We start from the raw sequence: 21,385 nt of genomic DNA on the forward strand, positions 1-21,385 counted from the left end.
ATTCGCTATTTACCTTCTTAATGTGATTAAGGAAATGCGTTTCTCTTTTTCTTCTTAATTTTTGCGATAACCGCTTAAGCAATTTCGGCCGGAGCAGCGCTTACACTTCCAAAAAAGTAAAAGAAATGTCCATCATAAAAGGTGGGTTTAGCTCAGACAAAGCTTTTAATAAAAGTTTTGCAGTTTGGAAAATTTGGTCTTTCTACAAAATCTATAAATACATAAAAATATACAACATTAAGTATTGCATAAAGTGGGGAGTAGTACTCCACCCAAAGCAACTAGTTGTATTCCGTTTCGAGAAAAAATTTTCGTTTGTTTTTTGACAATTCCAAATCTGGCTTTCGAAAATTGAAAGCAATATACATACCTATATATTAAAAGTGATGTATATTTCCTGCTCCTTTCATTCCTGCATTTTCTGAGAAAGTTGACAAAGCTCATCTTACAATTTCTGAGGTTATTTACGACTTTATTTCTACTATTCAAACGTGTCACACTCAACTGTAACTATTTTGGTACCGAAAACTCAAGTCATACCACCACTCAATATAAAGGGTGTTTTTTTAGAGGTTAGGTTTTCAAGTTGGCACTACTTTTTTCGTAGATGGTCTTTTTGACAGCTGTCACTTGATTTATGCTCAGTTTGGTTTGCCATTTATTTTTTTTTTTTTTATTTATATAAAATTAGCTTACAACATAAATCTTATAAGCTATTTTAAGTTAGGAGCTATAGCAGCGAGGCCTTAAGCTCGATAATTTTATATACATATGCATACTTCCATTCTTAAACTTAGTAGGTACAATTTTATTTTAAATCTTATGGTAAAGATTGGTTCTTTTGAGGAATTTTGTTATTAGGGATATTGACTCAGGAGAAGGGACTGAGAGGTGTGAAATTGGGTTTGTGTTAGTGAATATTTGTTCTCTACAGGTAGCATACAGGGGGCAACTCAGTAGAAGATGAGTTACTGTGACTAAGATATCTGTGTTGCAAGTACAATATAATGGGTTTGTGTTATTCATAAGATGGCCATGTGTTATTTTCGTGTGTCCTAACCTAAGGCGTTCGAATTTTATAATGTCTAGTCGTGAAGGTTTTTTAATAGTTTTTTGTAGAAAATCTGTTATATTGGTCTTTGTGTAGTTAACGTTTTTATACCAGTCATTGGTTAGATTCCATTCAAGGAGTTGTTTGTTGTAGAAGTGTTGTTTAATATGATTTTTAATATCGAGTAAGTTGAAATTGTCTGTGCTAGTTACTGGGCTTCGATGAGCTTGTTTCGCGGATTGGTCAGCGAGGCTGTTCCCAACAATATTATTGTGCCCAGGCACCCATATTAAAATAATTTTTGGGTAGTGTTGTGTGATAATGTGTCTGATTTTGTTTGGGTAATAGTCGCTGTTATTTATATTGGCTATGGAATTAAGAGAGGAGAGTGAGTCTGAGCATATAGCAACCTTTTTTCTCTTGTGCTTTACTAAGTTTATTGCTTCAGATATGGCAATAATTTCGGCTGAATATATAGAACTATAATATGGAATAATTGATATTTTTATAATTTCATTTTCTAGGGTTATGCTATATGATATATTTTGGTTTATCTTTGACCCATCAGTATAAATAAAAGTATAGTTGAAGTATTTATTTTTAACTTCGTTGAACATTGCATGATATTGAATCGGATTTGTGTTGTTCTTGTTGAAGATATGCAATGAAGTGTCAATTGCTTTTGGGTTAAAGGACCATGGGGGATGGATATGAATATCGTATTTAGTTGGCTTTAAAGGTATACCTACTGCTGAGCAAAGTACTGTTGTTCTGCTTATAGCAGGCTGTATTTTAAGGGTGGTTGTCCTCTTCTTTAGGTTATTGACGATATTGTAAAGCGGGTTGTCTTGCTTTGTTATGAGAACTTTAAATAGTTTAGCAGTTGTTAGGTCTCTTTGATTTTCGAAATTCAGTATTTTTGATTCAAAAAATAAATTTGCGATTGGTGTAGAGCGCAGGGCTCCCAACGCGGTTCTTATTGCAGCGTTAAGTAATGACTTGATTTTGTTTATGAGATAGTTAGGAGCATATCCGTAAAGAAAAATGCCATAACTAATTTTGGGTATAAATAATGTTTTTACAATTGTTAAGATAGATTGAGTGTCGCATTGAAATTTTGGGGAGGCTAGACATTTCACAATGTTTAATTGTGTGACCAGGGAAGTGCTTAGGTGATCGATGTGGGAGTTCCATCTGTATCTCTTATTGATAATGATTCCTAAAATTTTTAACTCATCACAGGGAAAGAGGTTTATGTTTCGTGAAAGCACAGTACATTGACAATTGTGCTTTCGACAGAGATGAATGTACCGATTTTTTGTTGGTGATAAGTTTGCTCCTGAGTAATCGCACCAAGTTAAGATGTCGTGAAAAAGGTTATTCAGGTCAATTATTGGACACTTTTCTTTATTTGATTTAATAATAATGTTAAAGTCATCTGCGTAGGCGCAAAAGTCAATTTCTTTATGGAATGATATTACAGAGCATAGTTTTTCATACGCAATCAAGAACACAATGACAGATAAAGGGGATCCTTGGGGGATACCATTGTCTGTTGACCAGAAATCGGAGAAATGGTTATTTATTCGTACCATAAACTTACGATTTGACATAAAATTGATAATATAATTGGTGATTTTGGGGCCAACCTTCCATTTTACGAGTTGGTCAACTACCGTGTGTATGCCTATTTTATCATACGCCTTTTCAAAGTCAAGAGAAATAATTGTTAAATGGCTTTTTGATGAGAGCTTGGCTGCAGCTAGATAGTCTAACAGTAGTAGACTATCTGCTGTAGATTTTCCTCTCTTGAAACCCATTTGTCGGCTATTCAATAATTTGTTTTTTGTTACAAACCACCATAGCCGATTTGCTATTATCCTTTCTAGAACCTTAGCGAAGCATATGTTTAAAGATATCGGTCTGTATGATTTTGCTTGTGTTTTATCTGACTTTGGTTTTGGTATTGGTATAATAATGCTGTGTTTGAAGGACTGCGGGATAATTTTGTTATGAAGAATCGCGTTGAATAAATTTAAAAGGCGCTTTTTAAAAATTTCAGGAGAGTTTCGCATCATTGGATATGTTATCCTATCTAAGCCTGGAGTTTTTCCTTTTAGCTTAGTTAGTGCAGATATCATTTCCAGATGATTTATATCTTGTTCTAATATATTCGCATCTCTACAGGGTTGTGCATACACTTGAGATTGTAAGGTCGCTCTTTTCCTGTTTTGAAAGCTACTTGGAAAATTTTGGTCCGAAGCTGAATTGCTCCAGTATTTAGCCAGCTCATTAGCGATATCTTTTGGATCTGTGTGAGATTGATTGGGATTGTTTAGGGACTGTAGGCAATGTATACCGTGGGGGAGTTTGTATCCACAAAAGTGTCGTATAGTCATCCAAATTTTCTTTGTGGGGGTGCTAGGACTAATTTCTGCTGTAAACTTTTGTATCGAACATTGTTTGGAGGTTTTAATTTCTCGTTTAAAGGCAGATTTTGCTTTTTTATACTCAATTAAATTTAGTTCAGTCATATTCGATCTGAATATATGAAACCGCCTGTTTTTCTCAGCTTTTAATTTACCTAAGTTATGATTCCACCACGGCACTGATCTTTGTTTTTTATTATTTAAAGTTTTTGGTATAGATTCATTAGCAGACTGTAGAATAATTTTCCTAAGGTTGGATGCTTCTGCATTAACATTACGGCTGATAGGTCGGGTTGACTCGAACTGTCTACATTTCTTTTCAAATAGTTCCCAGTTTGCAAGATCAGTTTTGAATGAAGTCTTACTTGCTGCGTTCGGTTGGTTAATAGGTGGGAAGAGAGAAATGAAAATTGGGAAGTGGTCGCTTCCGTTTAAATCATTGTGAGTCCTCCAATCAGCGTGAACGGCAAGATCGGGGGTACAGAGAGTCAGGTCTATGTGCGTGAGTGTATTGTGTGTGGAAAAGTGTGTTGGTGATTTGTCGTTTAGTAGAACGAAGTGAGATTGATTAATAAAATTTGACAAGATGTTGCCCTTCCGGTTGTTGACGCGTGAACCCCAGCTTTGGTGCCAACAATTAAAGTCGCCAGTGATAATGCCTGAGTGATTAGTTTGATTAAATACAGTTTCTAGGTTGCGGTAATGAAGATTGTAAGATGGGCGACAATAGGCTGACGTGATTCTGAATTTTTTTGTTGAGTGTATTTCTAAAGTAATGTTGTCAAAGTCCTTTTCAGTTTGAATTATTTCGTGCTGTATAGATTTATGTATCAGTATAGCTACACCACCGTATGATGGGTTTGAGTTGAATGAATACAAAAGGAAGTTGTTTGGAATTGGGACGTTTTGGAATTGTGTCGGAATGTGGCTTTCTTGGATAGAAATAATTTTAGGTTTATAATTATTAATAAGAATTAGCAGTTCATTATAATTATTAATATATCCGTTTATGTTCCATTGTATGATAAGTAGTGTCATGATAAATTGTATGAATGAGTTTATCTAAGTATATATGTATGTGTATAAGTATAAATGTATAATAGAATCTAAGATATAAATTGAGTAACTAAGTTATTGATCTGTAGACATTGATTCTGATGAATCAGAATCGATATCTGCAATAGGTAATGTTGAATCGCAATCTTGCTTAGAATTTCCCTTCAACTTGTTGATTTTTTTTAACATGGCTTTTGTTCTGTTAGAAATGTTTTTAGGGTAGATTTTAGTTTTATTATCTTTTGTTATTTGTTGCAAAGTGCCTTTAGTTAAAAAGTTACTATTGAGTATATCTGAGTAGTCTGTTTGCTCTCTCGGTTTGATACATGCTGGTTGTGTTGGTTGAGATGTGTATGGTGGATTCGAAGAGTTGAGTGGGAGTGTGGATTTACTGCTGTTGCTGGAATTTGGTATTATACTGTTTACTGAGGTGGTTTCTGCTATCATTCGTGAGAGTGTTGGAGAGTGTGGTGAATCTGCGCTCTTGTTATAGGTAATTGGTGGGTTCGTTTTTGCTAACTTTGATGCGTATGTTGCTGTGTTGAGTGGGTGACGTTCTTCGTATGTGGCTATCGCTCTCCGCCTATCGACTTTCTCTAGTGTGATGATCGCTTGGATTTCTTTCTCTTTTATGAATACCGGACATTTCTTATCAAGTGCATTGTGGTCAGCATTTTCTGATCCATTGTTGGTACAACTAACGCAAGCTGATGGGTCAGTGCACTTATCATTAGTTTCGCGGTCAATGTGAGAAGTTTTGGCGCAATTTGCGCATATTTTAGTGTTATTGCAAATTTTTGCTGAGTGACCATATTTTAAACAGTTCATGCATCTTAGTGGGAGAGGGATGTAGGGTCTTATTTTTATTTTCTCATATCCGATCAAAATGTGATTTGGTAGTATGGAGTTGTCGAATGTCAGAATAAGTAAGCCTGTTTCGACTAGAATGCTGTCAACCTTTTTCTTGATTTTCCTTACTTCGCTTACTCCTTGGTTTTTTAGTTCGTTTCTTATTGTTTCTTCTGATATACCTATTAATTCACGGGAGAAGATGACACCTTTTGATTGGTTGAGGGTATTGTGTTCACATACTTCCACTTTAATATATGGGGATAGGGCAGACAGTTTTATTAATTTGCATGCTTGTACAAATGTTTTTGTTTTGATTAGAATACTTCCATTCCTCAATTTCTTGCACATTTCAACTTCGCCACCACATACTGAGTCAATGACCTTTTTAATAAGAAAAGGGGACACTTTTGAGAGAGATTCCGCGCTTTCGATTCTGTTAATTATCAAGTATTTAGGAGTTTTTGAATTACTGGTTAATAATTTATTTTGATTAGTTTGGTACGAGAGCTGTTCTACAGCTTTGTCTCGATCAGGAGGATCAGCCATTTGGTTAAAGTTTGTTGATTCGTTATATTTACTTGGGTTTTCACTCAAAGAAGCGATAATGTGTATATTAGTAAGTGCCGACAAGTTACACGAGAGAAACTAATGAACTTTTCCGCGTGGGAGTTAGGCGTATACTGTGGTTTGCCATTTCATAATGAATAGACTTACACCTGAACAACGTTTGCAAATCGTGCAAATTTATTATGAAAATAATGGTTCGGTTCGCGCGACGCACCGAAGAAAATTTTGTTCAGCGATGAAACTCACTTTTGGTTGAATGGGTATGTCAATAAGCAAAATTGTCGCATTTGGAGTGAACATAATCCACAAGTCATTGCTGAGACGCCGTTACATCCTCAAAAAGTCACTGTTTGGTGTGCTCTATGGGCAGAGGGAATCATTGGTCCATATTTCTTTAAAAATGAAGCCGGCCATAATGGTACAGTCAATGGAGAGCGCTATAGAGCCATGATTAATGACTTTTTCGTGCCTGAATTGGACGATGTTGATGTGGACGACCTTTGGTTCCAACAAGACGGCGCTACATGCCATACAGCCAACGCAACAATCGACTTATTGAAGGAAACTTTTGGTGAGCGCATTATCTCGCGCCGTGGACCTGTGGCGTGGCCTCCAAGATCGTGCGATATAACACCGCTGGACTATTTCTTGTGGGGCTATGTGAAGTCGCTTGTCTACGCAGATAAGCCCGAGACGATTGACGTCTTGGAAGAGAATATTCGGCGCGTTATTGCTAACATACGACCCCAATTGCTGCAAAAAGTGGTCGAAAATTGGGCCTCTCGGCTGGAATTTATTCGAGCCAGCCGCGGCGGCCACTTGCCCGAAATCATTTTTAAAACATAATGGCAAACCCTTATCTTTATAATAAAGCTAAATTCTTGGCCATAACATTAAATTATATACGTTTTATTTCATCTTGAAAACCTAACCTCTAAAAAAAACACCCTTTATATACACACAGATATAAAATCCAAGGATGATAAACTACCAAGTTTGCGATTTAGCTATGATGAAAAAAAAATTTTTGAGGGGAATTTGGATTCTACGTCAATCGTTTTGTATTAGCTTAGTGAAACAAAAAGGAATGACGTCGGCATATTTATCAAATTCGCTGAGAACCGAATAACGGTCTGCTAGGTAGTACATCTCTAAAAATCTTTCCACCATGGGCTGCCATGTTAATTGAGAATTCGACAGCCGAATTCAGCACGATTATTTCACATGTACTCACACATTCGTCCAATCAGTCGATGCTCAGTCGGCAGCGAAGTGTCATTGGTTGAATTTCTTCGTATATCATCTACACAATTTTAGGTTTTTTTTTAAAACTCATCTCAAGTAATGTCAGCCTATCAGCTGATTCTGTCAAATTCGCTCAAAGTCGAATAACGTTTTGGTAATGAGCTCACTTTTGAAATCTTCTCACCATGTATAAAATCGATATAGAGCGATTTCATGTCATCCAAGAATTTTCATTTCATCCAAGTATTTTCGACATTGTCGTCAATTCTTCAAAAAATTGGTTTATTTGTAGAGTTTTTGTGTTGAGTATTATAAAATAAAAAAAAAATTGAAAAAAATTTAATAATTGTGAAATTTATTCTATGTTGCAAATTTTGGTTCGGGGTTTTTAAAATGAAACATCTTCGATTATTTTTATAATTCTTTTTTTGTACAAAAAATATATGTTTGAAAGAAAATTAGTAAAATAAAAATATATTTTTTTGTTAAAACTTTTTAGAAATACAATTTTTTAAGTCATTTTTGAAAAACTTCGGATTTTTTTCTTAATACTCAGTAAAGGCTAAGTTTCACAATCGGATTCCCATAAGTTTCGAGTTATATTCAAGTATTTAAATATTCACTCAGAGAAAAATAACACTCTAGCGAAATGAGTCAGTGTAGCAGTGAAATGGACCACTCTAGCGTCACAACAAGTACGAGTACATACATATATACGAGTGCAAACAGATGTACATACAGGTATGCTAACGCAGGCGTGGATCAACTAATTTGGCTTATTTTGAATTGATCGATATACTTCGATACTTTTCTACTAGCGGTCGCCCTTCGACAGTCAATAGCAAATCTTGGGGGTGTTTTCGCCATGAAAATGCTCCACTTAAAAAATCGGAGGCGGCATGAAACCGTGGGTCCTCCATATACAACAGGCACAGGAACATTCAATAATTATATTATACCGACTCGAATGTATCTATATACTAAATGTTGACTTAAGTAACATAGCACCGATTCAGAATTCCGGAAATAATTTGATTTTAAATAATTACCTATTTGGAAAGAACTCAATTACTAAAGTAGTTAATGGCTACTAGGCTTGATTTTGCCAGGCCAAGATATTTTTTTACTGTTAGGGCTACTTCCTATTAAACTATTTGTACTTAATGATTAACACGAAGAACTTTCGTTAACGTAATGAAATTTGTACTACTCACATCCGTGCAAATATAAGTATGTATGTTAACATATACGAGTACATCCATACACTCATATGAATCTGAATACACACATGCCTAACCGACAAACTGTTTCAATTAATGAAAAATACTCTCGCTGCTAAATTTAATTTGGATAAAGCGCAATATAAAAGTAGATGGAACAAAGCCAATCTCAGTCATTTACTAATTGAATGGTTTGCAACTGGAAAGCACTGCTTGTAGGCTTTTTAATTAATTTCCACTAAAGTAAACGAAAAAGCGAGCGTTCGTGCAAAGTACAGGAAATTAAAGTGCTATCCTTTGTTGCCAAGCGTAATTGACCGCAGGAAATGCATTTTGTGTGCACAAATACATAGCTGTATGCATATATATACATACAAATGTGGGTATGTACACTGCAGTGAAACCCCAAACTAGTCAGGAAAAATACTAGACATTCAACTAGAATTTCCTGACTGAAATCGAACTAGTCCTAAAATGACCGGATTTGAACCTATAATACCACAAATTATTCATAACTATTTAATTAACTCCAATTTGGGTTTATTGCAAGCCATATTCAGTTATATATACAATAATATTAAGTATACAGTTGAATATATCGCCTTTACGCCAGCAATGGCATATTTAATATTATTGGGCTAGATAAAAAATATTATTTCTTGCACACTTATCTTTTACTCTTTATAAAAGCTGGTGCTAACTTCACAGCCGTTACATTTTTTTATTAATTATCAAATGAGAAGAAACGTCAAATTTATACGCATCGTCCTAAAAGCAATTAGCAAATTTTGATAAAAAAACGACTTTTTTAAACAAGTTAACCCATATATGTTAATACAAAAAAATTTAAAAACGTTTTACTTACGCTCTTTGCGATGACGGTTCGCTTAAAAATGCCATATCTTCCGAGTATTCAAGCTCAGGCACTTCACTCGCAAAGGAGCTGTCAGTTTTCGCTCAATTTTAAATGACAGACGCATTTTAAATGAGGGTGAAAAAATGTTGCTAGCATGTTACCCGGTGTTTTCACGGCGAGAACTGAGTACTATTTTGCCGTGAGATACATAAGAAATTTCATGCATATTTCACGGCAATGAAATATGTGTAGATTTCGACAGCCATCTCAAGTGAAACGTGAACTTAGTAATGGGTTTTCCAATAAGACGTTTTTTTTTTTGATATTCAAAGAAAAATGCTATTTTTTAATATAAATGATCGGATGTTTATTTCATTCAAGAGGAATAGTGGAAAATAACATCAGGCAAATGACCATCACGACCACGCTTACAGGACAATATCCTTTTCATGAAATTTTCCATAATCGAATTGCAAAGTGGCTGCCCTATGTCCTCGATAGCCTCACGAATTCCATCTTTGAGGTCTTGAATCGACCCTGATCTGTTGGCGTAGACCTTCTATTTCACCTGGCCCAAAAAAAAAGTCACAAGGTGTTAAATCACAAGATCTCGGTGGCCAATTGTGATCACCTCTTGGAGAGATAACACGGTCCGGGAACTTTTCCCGTAAAAGATCAATGGTTTCGTTGCTTGCGTGACATGAAGCGCCGTCTTGTTGAAAATAAAGGCTGTCCAGATCAATACCATCCAATTCCGGCCATAAAAATCGTTAATCATCTCTCGATAGCGCTATCACATTCAAAATAACACCTGTTATTGGAAAACCCTTTAGTATGGGACTATAGGATAATATAGAAAATAATTAGGAATATAAAAGATACCAGTTGATTGTACGGAAAAAAGACAGTTGCCTGACTAGTTGGGTCTGCGACTCCCCTGCAGGGAAAAGACAAACCAGTAAGAAGAATTCTAGTTCATATATCTGGTATTTAGAAGAAATAATAGGTACTAGTTCATCATTGACTAGAATAACGTCAGTAGTAAATTGCTCAATTTGTGTGCCAAATAGTTGATTTTTTTTCTTGAGATAAAAAAAGTAAAGACACGTCTATGGACTCACCAACCGAGTGCATGAGGCACCAAATAATAGAAAAAAATTTTATGGAGCCATTGCCCCATGGCAGGCAATGACAAACCACCAAAAAATGTATTTCTATCATGAAAAAACTCCTCTTAAAAGACTATCAGCCGTTCGGAGTCGGCTTAAAACTATGGGTCCCTCCATTTGTAGAACAACATCAAGACGCACGCCACAAATAAGAGAAGGAAGCGCCCATACATATCTCAAGTTTTTTATAAAAATTCGAAACAAATTTATTCGTTACTTATTGGCAGAAAAATACTGGCAGCAAACGTACACATAAAATATGATTCTGAAATTTTAATAATTTTTATTTTTGTTCCTGGGGTGAATACCTTAAATTTTATTTCTTGGCAAAAAGCACGGCCACAACTACATATGCGTTACAGTTGTAATGCCCAAAAATGAGTTTGCCCCCACTGCTCCATCTCTACTGTAGCACAACATCGAGAAGTTAGTACTTGGGAGACAGTTGAAGAAGGAATTGAGTCAGTACAATACCTCCTCTGTCTTGCACTTCAATAAAGCCGTGCCAAATATCCTGGCGATTATTTCTTTTAAGACCTGGGAAATATGCAATATGTCTTCTTGGAGAGGCTAATTACCTTGTTACCAAATGCATGTATTACAATAGGTCTTCGGACCACCGAGTGTCGTGTCTTAGACAAGTAACCTTGGTAACTTGACCTAACCTAGTATTTGGTTGAACAAGTGGCGTATAAAAGCCAATCAGAGCAAATCAGTACAGATTACTTTCACATTCCGCAAAGACCCATGCCCTCCAGTAACTTTAAATTAGTACCAAAAACCTTAAGCTGATCAGGCAAAATAGCTCAGTATTCAATTCGATAGAAAGATGATATGGATCCACATATATTCCTGAAGCGTAAGTAACTGAGATTAAAACTTTGCTCACTTTCCTGTCTACTCAATCAAAAATCTGCATTATCACTGGATATCAAAATGTTGAATTACAAATCTGTACTTAAGCCAATACAGGCATGTGGGGTGCAAGAATGGAGCTCAGCCCCAAAATGAAACAGAGAAATCCTTCAAAGATTTCAATCCAAAGAATGATACTACGCATATTTACAAATGCACCATGCGACGAAATAACACCGAGATTTGAGAGTACCAAATTTGTTCGATGAAATTAGCAAATATTAGTCATAAATATAATAAGCGGCTTGCTATACATACTAATTCTCAAGTTTCTAATTTAGTAAATAACATCAACTTAATGCGTAGACTAAGAAAGTGTATACCCACTGATTTACCACAAAGATTTAAAATCTGAATTATACGTAACGAGCTTCACTGGGAGCTGTTGCGCACACTGCTTTAAGTTTTGGTAATGGTTACCGTACACTTTTCCCAATCCATTTTTTCCAAAAGTCATTTTTCCCATAACTTTTGTTCCCAATAAAATAACTCCCAAACCAATTTTCCCAAAACCATTTTTCCCAATTCAATTAAAATCCTATTTGTCCCAAACTTCTTTTTTTTTGCGTAGAACTTCTTTTCGCGTGGGCGGCCTTCGGCCGCGCTTCAAAAAAATAACCCTCATCAGTCCAACTCCGGCTACGCAATCCACCGTATTTTTGCGTAGAACACCTTTTCGCGTGGGCGGCCTACGGCCGCGCTTCAAAAAAATAACCCTCATCAGTCCGACTCCGGCTACGCAATCCACCGTATTTTTGCGTAGAACTCCTCTAAAGAATTTATTTTATTGGGAACAAAAGTTTTGGGAAAAATGACTTTTGGGAAAAAACTCTTGGGAAAAACAGTTTGGATGAAAAAATTTGGGAACATTTGCCTTTGGGAAAAGTAAGCATTGGGGAAAAAAGTTTTGGGAAAAATGGATTGGGAAAACTGGTCGGCAACGTTTGGTAATATATATAAGAAATACTGAAACTTGTAATTAATAAACGGAGTTATAAAAAAAACTTTTGTATCAGAATTTGTTTCAATTTTTTTAAGATTTACTTATAGTCTTAGGTGAAATGGTTGAAGTGCTAGTCTGGCACTCCTTAAGTTACACTGAAGCGCCGTTTTTTAGTCTTAGTTCGAACCAATTTTTAATGTTGAAACAATTACTGTACCTGATAGAAGTTGTATTCAGTTTTAAGAAAATAATATCCACTTTTAATATGAAATAGAATATTTTAAAACGCCTAGTCTAAAATTGGTTTAGAAGCATATTGGGCAAGGATTTTTCTGGCAAGTATGAATTGGTAGTTTAAGTGATATTTTGCATGACAAGACAATTGACATTTCGTAGGGATGAACCGCGTTAAAAATATCAACAACTTTAGAACAGAGAAAACTAGAACACAAACTGTTCGAGCTGAATACTGAGAGAATTCTGGCTCAGAACTACTATTTTTCCCTGCAGGGTCATACTAATAATGAGATAGTTTAGAAAGAGTGCATTTGACTACCGGGTAGTTCTTACCTAATGTGCAATAAATGTGTTAGAGTGTTTGTAGTGCATATATACATACATATGTATAACAAATATTTAACACTCTCAAATCGAGATTTTCCACCTCTGGTTACGAAATATATGCACATCCATACCTACATTCATGCACACATGCAAACATACTTACATGGACGACATGGACAACATATGGATTCATATCTCTAATTTCAACCTGATTTGAAGGCTCGAATAAGCTCAGTAATTAGCACAATTAGAATTATGTACATGTAATTATTTATTTACCCAGCAAACACACACAACGAGTCATTAAAGAGTCCTATTTCGGAGGCTGTACGCTCATAATGGGGTCATTTAACAATTCATTACATTAATGAAATTTTCATACGCTTGGCAACCATGTATTTTTTTAATTTCCACTTGAATTAATTAATTTTTTCTTAAGACGACTCTTTGAGGTTGTGTCTTTTGTGTATCTGGCAGTCGTTTGTGCAAATTTATTATGCACAGAAAACGAAAGGGAAATTGAAAAGGGAGAAAACTGTTCATTACTTGTAAATATAAGTTTAGTAAAGCATTGTAAGATTTCAATAAAATGTGCGTACTTTTTAGAAAGTGCACCCATCTACAGCTTTGAACATGAAAATAGCAGTACAATTAACAAATTATTTTGAACTTATTTATTTTTTCCCTATAAATCATACAAAAAAAAATTCCACCACGTAAATAACAGTTCTTTATTGGCGTCTTTAAGTGCAACAAGGTGCTCCCAAGAAAGTCCCATACAAATTAAAAAAGAGATGAATTTATATGTTTCTGACACGACTGTACGTAGAAGACTACGGGAAGCTAGATAAGCAACTCGCAGCCCACGAAAAAAGCCACGCCGGACCCCAAAACATAAGGCAAAAGGTTTGGAATTTGCAAGAAAACATGATAGCTGAACAGCTGACATGTGGCGTAATAAAGGGTTTTCCAGTAACAGGTGTTATTTTGAATACACCACTATTTCGGTAGGTGTCACTTGTGAAGCTGTCATTTTTTGATATTTGACAAGTAGAAATTACGCCATTAATAAAAATGGAACGATACACGCTTAGACAACGCATTGAAATTATTAAAATTCACTATGAAAATGGTGAAAATTTGGCAGAGGCGGTTCGTAAAACTCGAACATTTTTGGGTCATCGTGAAGCACCTTATCGGACCGCAATACAGAAATTGGTGAACAAATTCGAGCTGTCCAGGTTTGTCCATTCCTCGTCGTTCTTTGGAATTAGGCATTCCACAAACGTCATTACACCGTATTTTGCATAAAAATTTGGGTATTAAGGCTTATAAAGTCCAGTTAACACAAGAACTCAAGACAGCCGATCATCAACAACGTCGTGTCTTTGCCCATTGGGTCGTTGAAATGCATGAACAAGATTCGGAATTCCATCGAAAAATCATCTTGAGTGATGAGGCCCATTTCCACATCGGTGGCTTCGTCAACAAGCAAAATTGTCGGATCGGGGCTCAGAGCATCCAAGAGTTATTGTTGAAAAGCCTCTCTATTCTTAACGTGTGATTGTTTGGTACGGTTTGTGGTCCGGCGGAATCATTGGACCTTACTTTTTCTAAACGTTTATTTTCAACAAGACGGCGCTAGCAACGAAACCATTGATCTTTTACGGGAAAAGACCTCCAATATCAGCTCTTATTGGAAAACCCTTAATTTTATGAACTGGTGAGTCTAAAATAGTTTTGTATGTTGACACGAGTTCACGACAATATGTTAGACATCGACCTTGCACCGAAAATCAGTCAATTTACACTCTAAAAACCATTAAACATGAGGCTCAAAAATATTGGTATGGGGATGTTTCTCATGCTCTGGCGCAGGCTCCATACACAATATTTACGTGAAAATAATGCAGAATGTTATGTTGCCATATTACGGAGAGAAAACTCCAATAAAATGGGTCTCCAGCGGGGAAATGATCATGAGTACACGAGTTGGAAGGCCAAGGATTGGTTTCTCGCCCAAAGAAAATTGAATCGGGAACTTTCCCTTTTGCCGGGAATATATCGGTGACTTTATATCTAAGTCATGTCTATTCAAAGCTAATTCCCACTACTGTCAACTGGTGCCAGTCGCAATTTGGTCGTAAAAGATACCGGAGCCTAAATAGCGGATTAACTGTCCGAGAAACTAGCGACACATTCGAGATTTATTGTATTTCAAAAGGCGGCAGTCTTTGACTCTATCAAACATTTTTGTCTGGAAGCCATTTTAAATCGGAAAGAAGTTGGAAAGAAAATAAGAAATACGAAAATACATGTCTTCCATATTACACACCACCGTGAAACCGTCAATGCAAAATAAATAAATAAGTGGAAAGAAGGCTAACGAAAAAACTTTGGAACTCATTTTCGAATTGATCGAAGAAAAATTTATTGAGAATTATTGTATGTTGCCCAAACCTCTAAAAATCCTAGTCATTACAAGACTGCAACGTCACGCGAAATGGTTCAAAAACTAAAGAAGCGACTTGAGTGAAATCTTCGATGAAGTGCCAATCAAATGGCGAAGGAACTGAAAATATCTAATCCGTAGCATCCGCCGCATACTGAAAAATTATCTCAAAGTCAAGCCTTACAAGATCCAAAAGGCGCATGTTCTCACACCTAAGCACCAACAAGTCAGACTTGAGAGAGTGAAGGAGTTGCTTCGCTTGGTCGAAAGCGATGTTTACTGACGAGAACATTTTTCACATTGAGCAATTCGTAAATTCCCAAAACAATAGGGTTTATTTGATCACCGTTCATACGAGTGAGTCATCGATTGGCCACCAGAAGGTAGCACCCGCCACAGATAATGGTTTGAGCCGCTGTAACGGCAGATGGGCGTTCTCCAATCGTTTTCATCGAGTCTGGCGTTAAGGTAAATGTGAAATATTATCGGGAAAGTATTCTGGAGGTTGCTTTGAAGCCGTGGGTCGACAAATATTTCGGTGGCAGACCATGAACGTTTCAACAGGACTCGGCACCATATCACAAAGCTCGAGTGAACCAAGAATGGCTAAAAAACAACGTTCCGAACTTTATAACGTCCACACAATGGCTCTAAAATTCGCCAGACGCGAATCCGATGGATTATTCTCTTTGAGCCATTTTGGAGAGCCAAGTCCGAACTAAAAAATGCACCAGTCTCAAGGCGCTGAAAAAAGCCACTGCCTGCGAGTGGGTCAAAATACCTGCAAGTCACATTCGTGCAGCTTACGATTCGTTTCTGGACCGTCTCAAGGCCATAGTCAAGGCAAACGGTGGTCATATCGAGCAAAAGAAAATTGATTCTTAATTTTGTATTATTTGCACACACTTTTTACTTTGAATTGAATAAAAGTAATTTTTCAAACTAAATTTATGATCTTTTTTATTGGTTACACTTCCAGTGCCGGGCTCTGTAACTGTGAACACAAATTTACATACTCACCTATTGTAAAGAAGAGTATAGTCGAATGTGCTGCAATTGGCACATAATTCAAACGGGCTATATCGATTTGCTTCTCTGTGGCCTCGGTTACAATTTGCTTCTCACTGATGTCATTGGCCAATGCTTTCGACGAACTCAAAATCTGCACTGCCGTTTCATCCTCTAGAATATTATCGGCCGACGAAAGCACTTCCAGGATCTTATCTTCGGTTTCCTTCAGCATGCGTTTATTCTCAGCGCCCTGCACGATGAGCGTATTCTTCTCCGCCTCCAAGTCGGGACGTTCACGGGCAACTGTTATACCCAACAGCTGATCTTGCAAGCCTTGCGTGGTGATCATAAAATTCAGGACGGTCACTTTCACTGCCACCTCGGGCAGATAATGGGGATTGCGCAGCTTTGTTGATATGTAAAATCTAAGAAAATTCAAGAGAGTAAAAGTGCAGAAAGCAATAGTTGTAATTATCATGTAGGTAGTTTGGAGATATTTCTTATTTACTTGAACGCATGATTATATTCAATCACCGAATCGCCTAATTTTATGCACAATGTGCCGCCTTGCTTGAATAGTTGTTTGAGCAAAATTGCTTCTAGCAATGGATCCAATTCTTCGCCCACATTCTCCAACAGCACTGGCAATCCGAATTGTATAGCATTTTCGAGGACACGCGTGTAATCGGGCTGGTTGAGTCGTATAACGCAGAGACGATTGTTTTTCTCCAAATTTTTTATCCATTTATTGGCTTGACCCTGCGGATCGATCATTAATGGCCAGCGACCTGAGTTTCTGTAGAGACAGATGGAAAATTGTAAATATAAATGTAAATACAAGTGGAGCTACAAAACTCATCCTGAGGTTAGATAAGGATGAATCGGAAAAGTGTATTTGATTGTGATGACGGGTGTACGTTATAACAATAAAAACACCGCACTTATTTCTAAGTCCATCACACCGCTAATAAAGTGGCTGTGAGTCGAGTGAGCGCACATTCCTCACAGTAATGCCACTTACTGATGTTTAGAAGAGTTACAACCAACCATAGAATGAAATCATTTTACAAAACATAGCTAGTAAAAAAGGAAGAGTCCGTCCAACTTCGAGATCTCGAGAAAATTCACATGGCTATTCACTATTTGAAATGGAAGTAATCCAAAAATGCTAGCAGAAGAAGTAGTTATATCACCACAGAACTAGTGTCCGACGGTGGGCAGAGCAAGAGAAATACTTATGGCAGTCTCAAGCAAAAAAACCTAACAATATTTTCGAGAATTGAAAACGAAACGTTGGTGTAATTAAAGAGTTGATTTTTGAATAGTATTAGAATAGTTTCTAATATTTGCTGCAAATAAAAATACCTTGGCCATATACACCTATTTAAATCGAAGATACTATCTAAGACTTGCATTTTGGAGGCCCATTGCTACATCTGGCTCAGAAGTCTGGTCCATGACAGCACCCGAAGAAGAATCTCTCAGATTCTTTGAGAGATACTCAAGAAGATGTCCTCAGACTAAGCGGTATCAAAAGCCTTCTGGAAATCAATGAACACCATCTAAAGTGGGGTGTTCCATTCTAAAGATTGTTCAATAATTATCCTCAGAGTATTCGCTTTATCTACGCAACTCCGGCGGGGAAGGAAGCCTGCTTGTTCATCGCGTAATGACTTTTCGACTGGTTTGAAGTCTGTCCAAAATAATAGTTGCGACTATTTATAAATAGTGATGAGCAACGTGATGCCTCCCCGATCACAATGCCTTTCGTCCAAGTCGTCGAAAAGTTTTCGCTCTCCCAGGCTGCAGCGATGGGCGGATGTAGAATCGACGCATTAACGTCTGTATCGATGAGGAAAAGTTCAGCCGGGATCTCGTCATCACCTGCCACTTTGCTTCGTTTCAGTTTATTATTTGCAGCTTTAAGCTCCAAGTAACCAACTGGAAATATCTAGTAAGAGACGGAGAGGCCTGGAGGAATATCGTAGAGAAAGCTACAGCCCACCGCAGATTACAACGCTAAATGATGATGATAATGATGAGGGAAATAGATTTGGAAGTGTAAAATTTATATGCGAAATCGCCTTTCACCTTTAGTCACAGTGATTTAATACCTGTACAGGGACTTTAAAGATCGGCAGCGCTTTGTTTTGACAGCTGTCACAGTTCAATGATGTCTCTAAAGTTTGATTTTGCGTGAAAGTCGTATGCAAATATAGGGTTATTCAATAGGTGCGCTTCAACTTTTTTCCGATAGGGAGGGCGAACGACGCAATATTTTTTATTTTTCGCTTGTCATTTGTAAACTTCATTAGTATACATTTCATCATGGAACGCTACACACTTGAGCAACGATTGTAAATCGTGCAAATTTTTTATGAAAATAATCGTTCTGTTGCTGCTACTTTAAGAGCATTACGGCCATTTTACGGTCTACAGTAACAAGCCGGCGACGATTTGTGAGCTCAGAGCCAATATTGAACGCGAAATTGCTGGAATTTCGGCCGATTTATGCAAAAGAGTGGTCGAAAATTGGGTTCAACGATTGGACTTCGTAAAACGTGCACGCGGTGGTCATGCAAAAGAAATCGAATTTCATACTTAAATGTATATGTTCAAACTCGATAATAAAAAAAAATTAGTTAAAAAAGTCAAACCGTTTGTGTTTTATTCAAAAAAAAAAGTTGCAGCGCTCTTACTGAAAAACCCTATATGTAAATAAGACTCATTACGAATATGGAGGTTCTGTCGAAGCTTGGCATTAAGTTGAGAAAACTTTATTTTATATTCCGCTTGTGTTACTTTTTTTTAATGGTACAATTTTGTTCAACAATTAACCTGTTAATCTATTACGTTATGGATTTAAACGATTAGTAAAGAATCAGAGAATACAAACCTGCGCAGATTGAAGTGAAAAAATTAGGGGAAAACTTTGCCATGACGTTCTTATAATTCCACGCACCCTCTTATAAGAACATCAAAACTCATTGAGGAATGATTCTCTGTCCTCAATACCCTGAGAGCAAGCAATACTGTTTTGTGGGGTTGGGTACCAAGAGACATGAAAGCTGAACTAACAAGCGACTTAACCAGCGAAACTAGACGCTACTTCATAGCCTTCAGTTTCAGGAAACAGCATTCGACAATTGTGCAAGTCCTTTTTTCCTTGTTCACTCCTCTCGGGAGCATAGGGCCTCGACAAGGCTTGTCTTGCTTCGTTAATCTAGTAATCTATTTGATTTCTGACAGGGTAGATGATTAGCCTGTCGGAAAACAGGTCCATAGACTTGTCGAAAAAATGCAAACAGCGCTCGGCCAAAAACAAATTTGTTCAGCAGTTTTCCTGGACATATCCCTGAACAAGCTTTCCCAGACTGCGTTCCCACAAGGTAACATATTAGGTTCAATCCACAAGTCGTGTTCTAACCGGTCCTTTTGCCGATGACACTGCCATTATCACGACAGCAGCAGAACCCACCGAAGCATCTTCTACGCTTCAAATCGGCATAAATAAAATCTTCAAATGGCTCTGGAGCTGACGTTTGTAAGAGAACGAAAATGAAACTTCACATCTAACCTTTGTCACGACGAGAACCACAAATCAACTTAAGCCTTACCTCGATACCCCAATGTAATATTGCCAAATACCTAGGCATTCATTTGGATTAACAAAAACGCATATCTTTGCCAAAAGGAAAGCCGTAGGATTAATAATTCAAAACAAGTATTGGCTGTTAAACCGTAAATCTTCCCTCTCAATGGACTCTCTTTTTATATATATTTGGCGCGTACACCCTTTTTGAGTGTTTGGCCGAGCTCCTCCTCCTATTTGTGGTGTACGTCTTGATGTTGTTCCACAAATGGAGGGACCTACAGTTTTAAGCCGACTCCGAACGGCAGATATTTTTTATGAAGAGCTTTTTCATGGCAGAAATACATTCGGAGGTTTGCCATTGCCTCTCGAGGGGCATTGGGCAAGCTTATCCTTTACAAATCTGCGCTCAACCCAGTCTGGACTTATGGAATCCAATTGTGGGCACAACATGAAATTTAAACTTGGAAATTCTGCCAATGACTACGCACCCAGATACCATTCTGTGGTACGTGACGAATGCCCAAATTAATCGGGATTTAAAATTCCTTTAATAAAAGAAGAAATAAAAAATGTAAGCAGCAAATATCGAGATCGTATTCAATCACATCCAAATAAACTGGTCTCTACTTCAATGCCACCATTGCGTGTCTTTTTAAGGTTGAAAAGGAAAGCACCGATCTAGCTTCTCTAAGAGCTATCTACATTTTTGTAAGGAGAGTGCAGAACAGACGCAGACTAAATAGTTCATCCTTTCTTCCAGGAGAGCATCAAATAGGCTCCTATACCTGAAGAGAACTACTATACTAAGGAGAGAACTCCAAGAGCTACCTATATTTTTTTTCACTGGATGGAGAGTGCAGGACAGATGCAGACCAAATAGTTTATCGAGGGCATCAAATAAGCACAAAATTGGACAAAACTTATCCCGTAGAAAACAACTGCGTTCTTTTAGTTACATATTTACACAATACATGGGTTTGTGTGTATTTGTGTTTGCTTGTATCGACACAATGTTGCCATTGATATTTTTTCATACACAGTTTTACATACATCCGCGTTATCAATTACAATTTTTCATGGTTTAATAAACCAGAGCCAAAAGCCACCAAATGCAAAGTTTATTTATCTATAATTAATATTATTCAACATTGTTTTTAAGTTATTTTAATAAAAATTAAAATTTTTCTAAGTTTATTTTGTAAATGATTTCGAAATGTACTGTTCGGCAACACTGTGGGGTGAGCGAGCAATCAGCTGACACGATTCTACGGAACTATCCAAAATCCTATGATAAAATCTACGATACTACAGAACGAAAGGGTGGTGAGAATTCATTTACATGGCGCTCTCATTACTTTCATCGTGTCAGCTGATAGTGCTCATACTCACCAACGTAAATGTATGCCCGTATGCTTGTATCAACTAACACGATGAAATACCGATCTACGTTACTACGAAAC

At 36.9% G+C, this 21,385-nt stretch overlaps 1 protein-coding gene across 1 annotated transcript in view; it reads right to left on the reverse strand.

Annotated features, from left to right (window-relative positions):
• Window positions 1-21,385, reverse strand: part of LOC129249186 (dynein axonemal heavy chain 7) — a 104,225-nt gene that overhangs the window by 31,831 nt on the left and 51,009 nt on the right. Inside the window, exons 27-28 of the mRNA XM_054888852.1 lie at window positions 16,839-17,126; window positions 16,340-16,755 (exon numbers count right to left, since the gene is read on the reverse strand). Of these exons, the coding sequence (XP_054744827.1) occupies window positions 16,340-16,755; window positions 16,839-17,126 (704 nt within the window). The remainder of the gene's footprint in view (window positions 1-16,339; window positions 16,756-16,838; window positions 17,127-21,385) is intronic.

This window comes from Anastrepha obliqua, chromosome 5 (genome assembly GCF_027943255.1).
Source record: "Anastrepha obliqua isolate idAnaObli1 chromosome 5, idAnaObli1_1.0, whole genome shotgun sequence".
NCBI lineage: Eukaryota > Metazoa > Arthropoda > Insecta > Diptera > Tephritidae > Anastrepha > Anastrepha obliqua.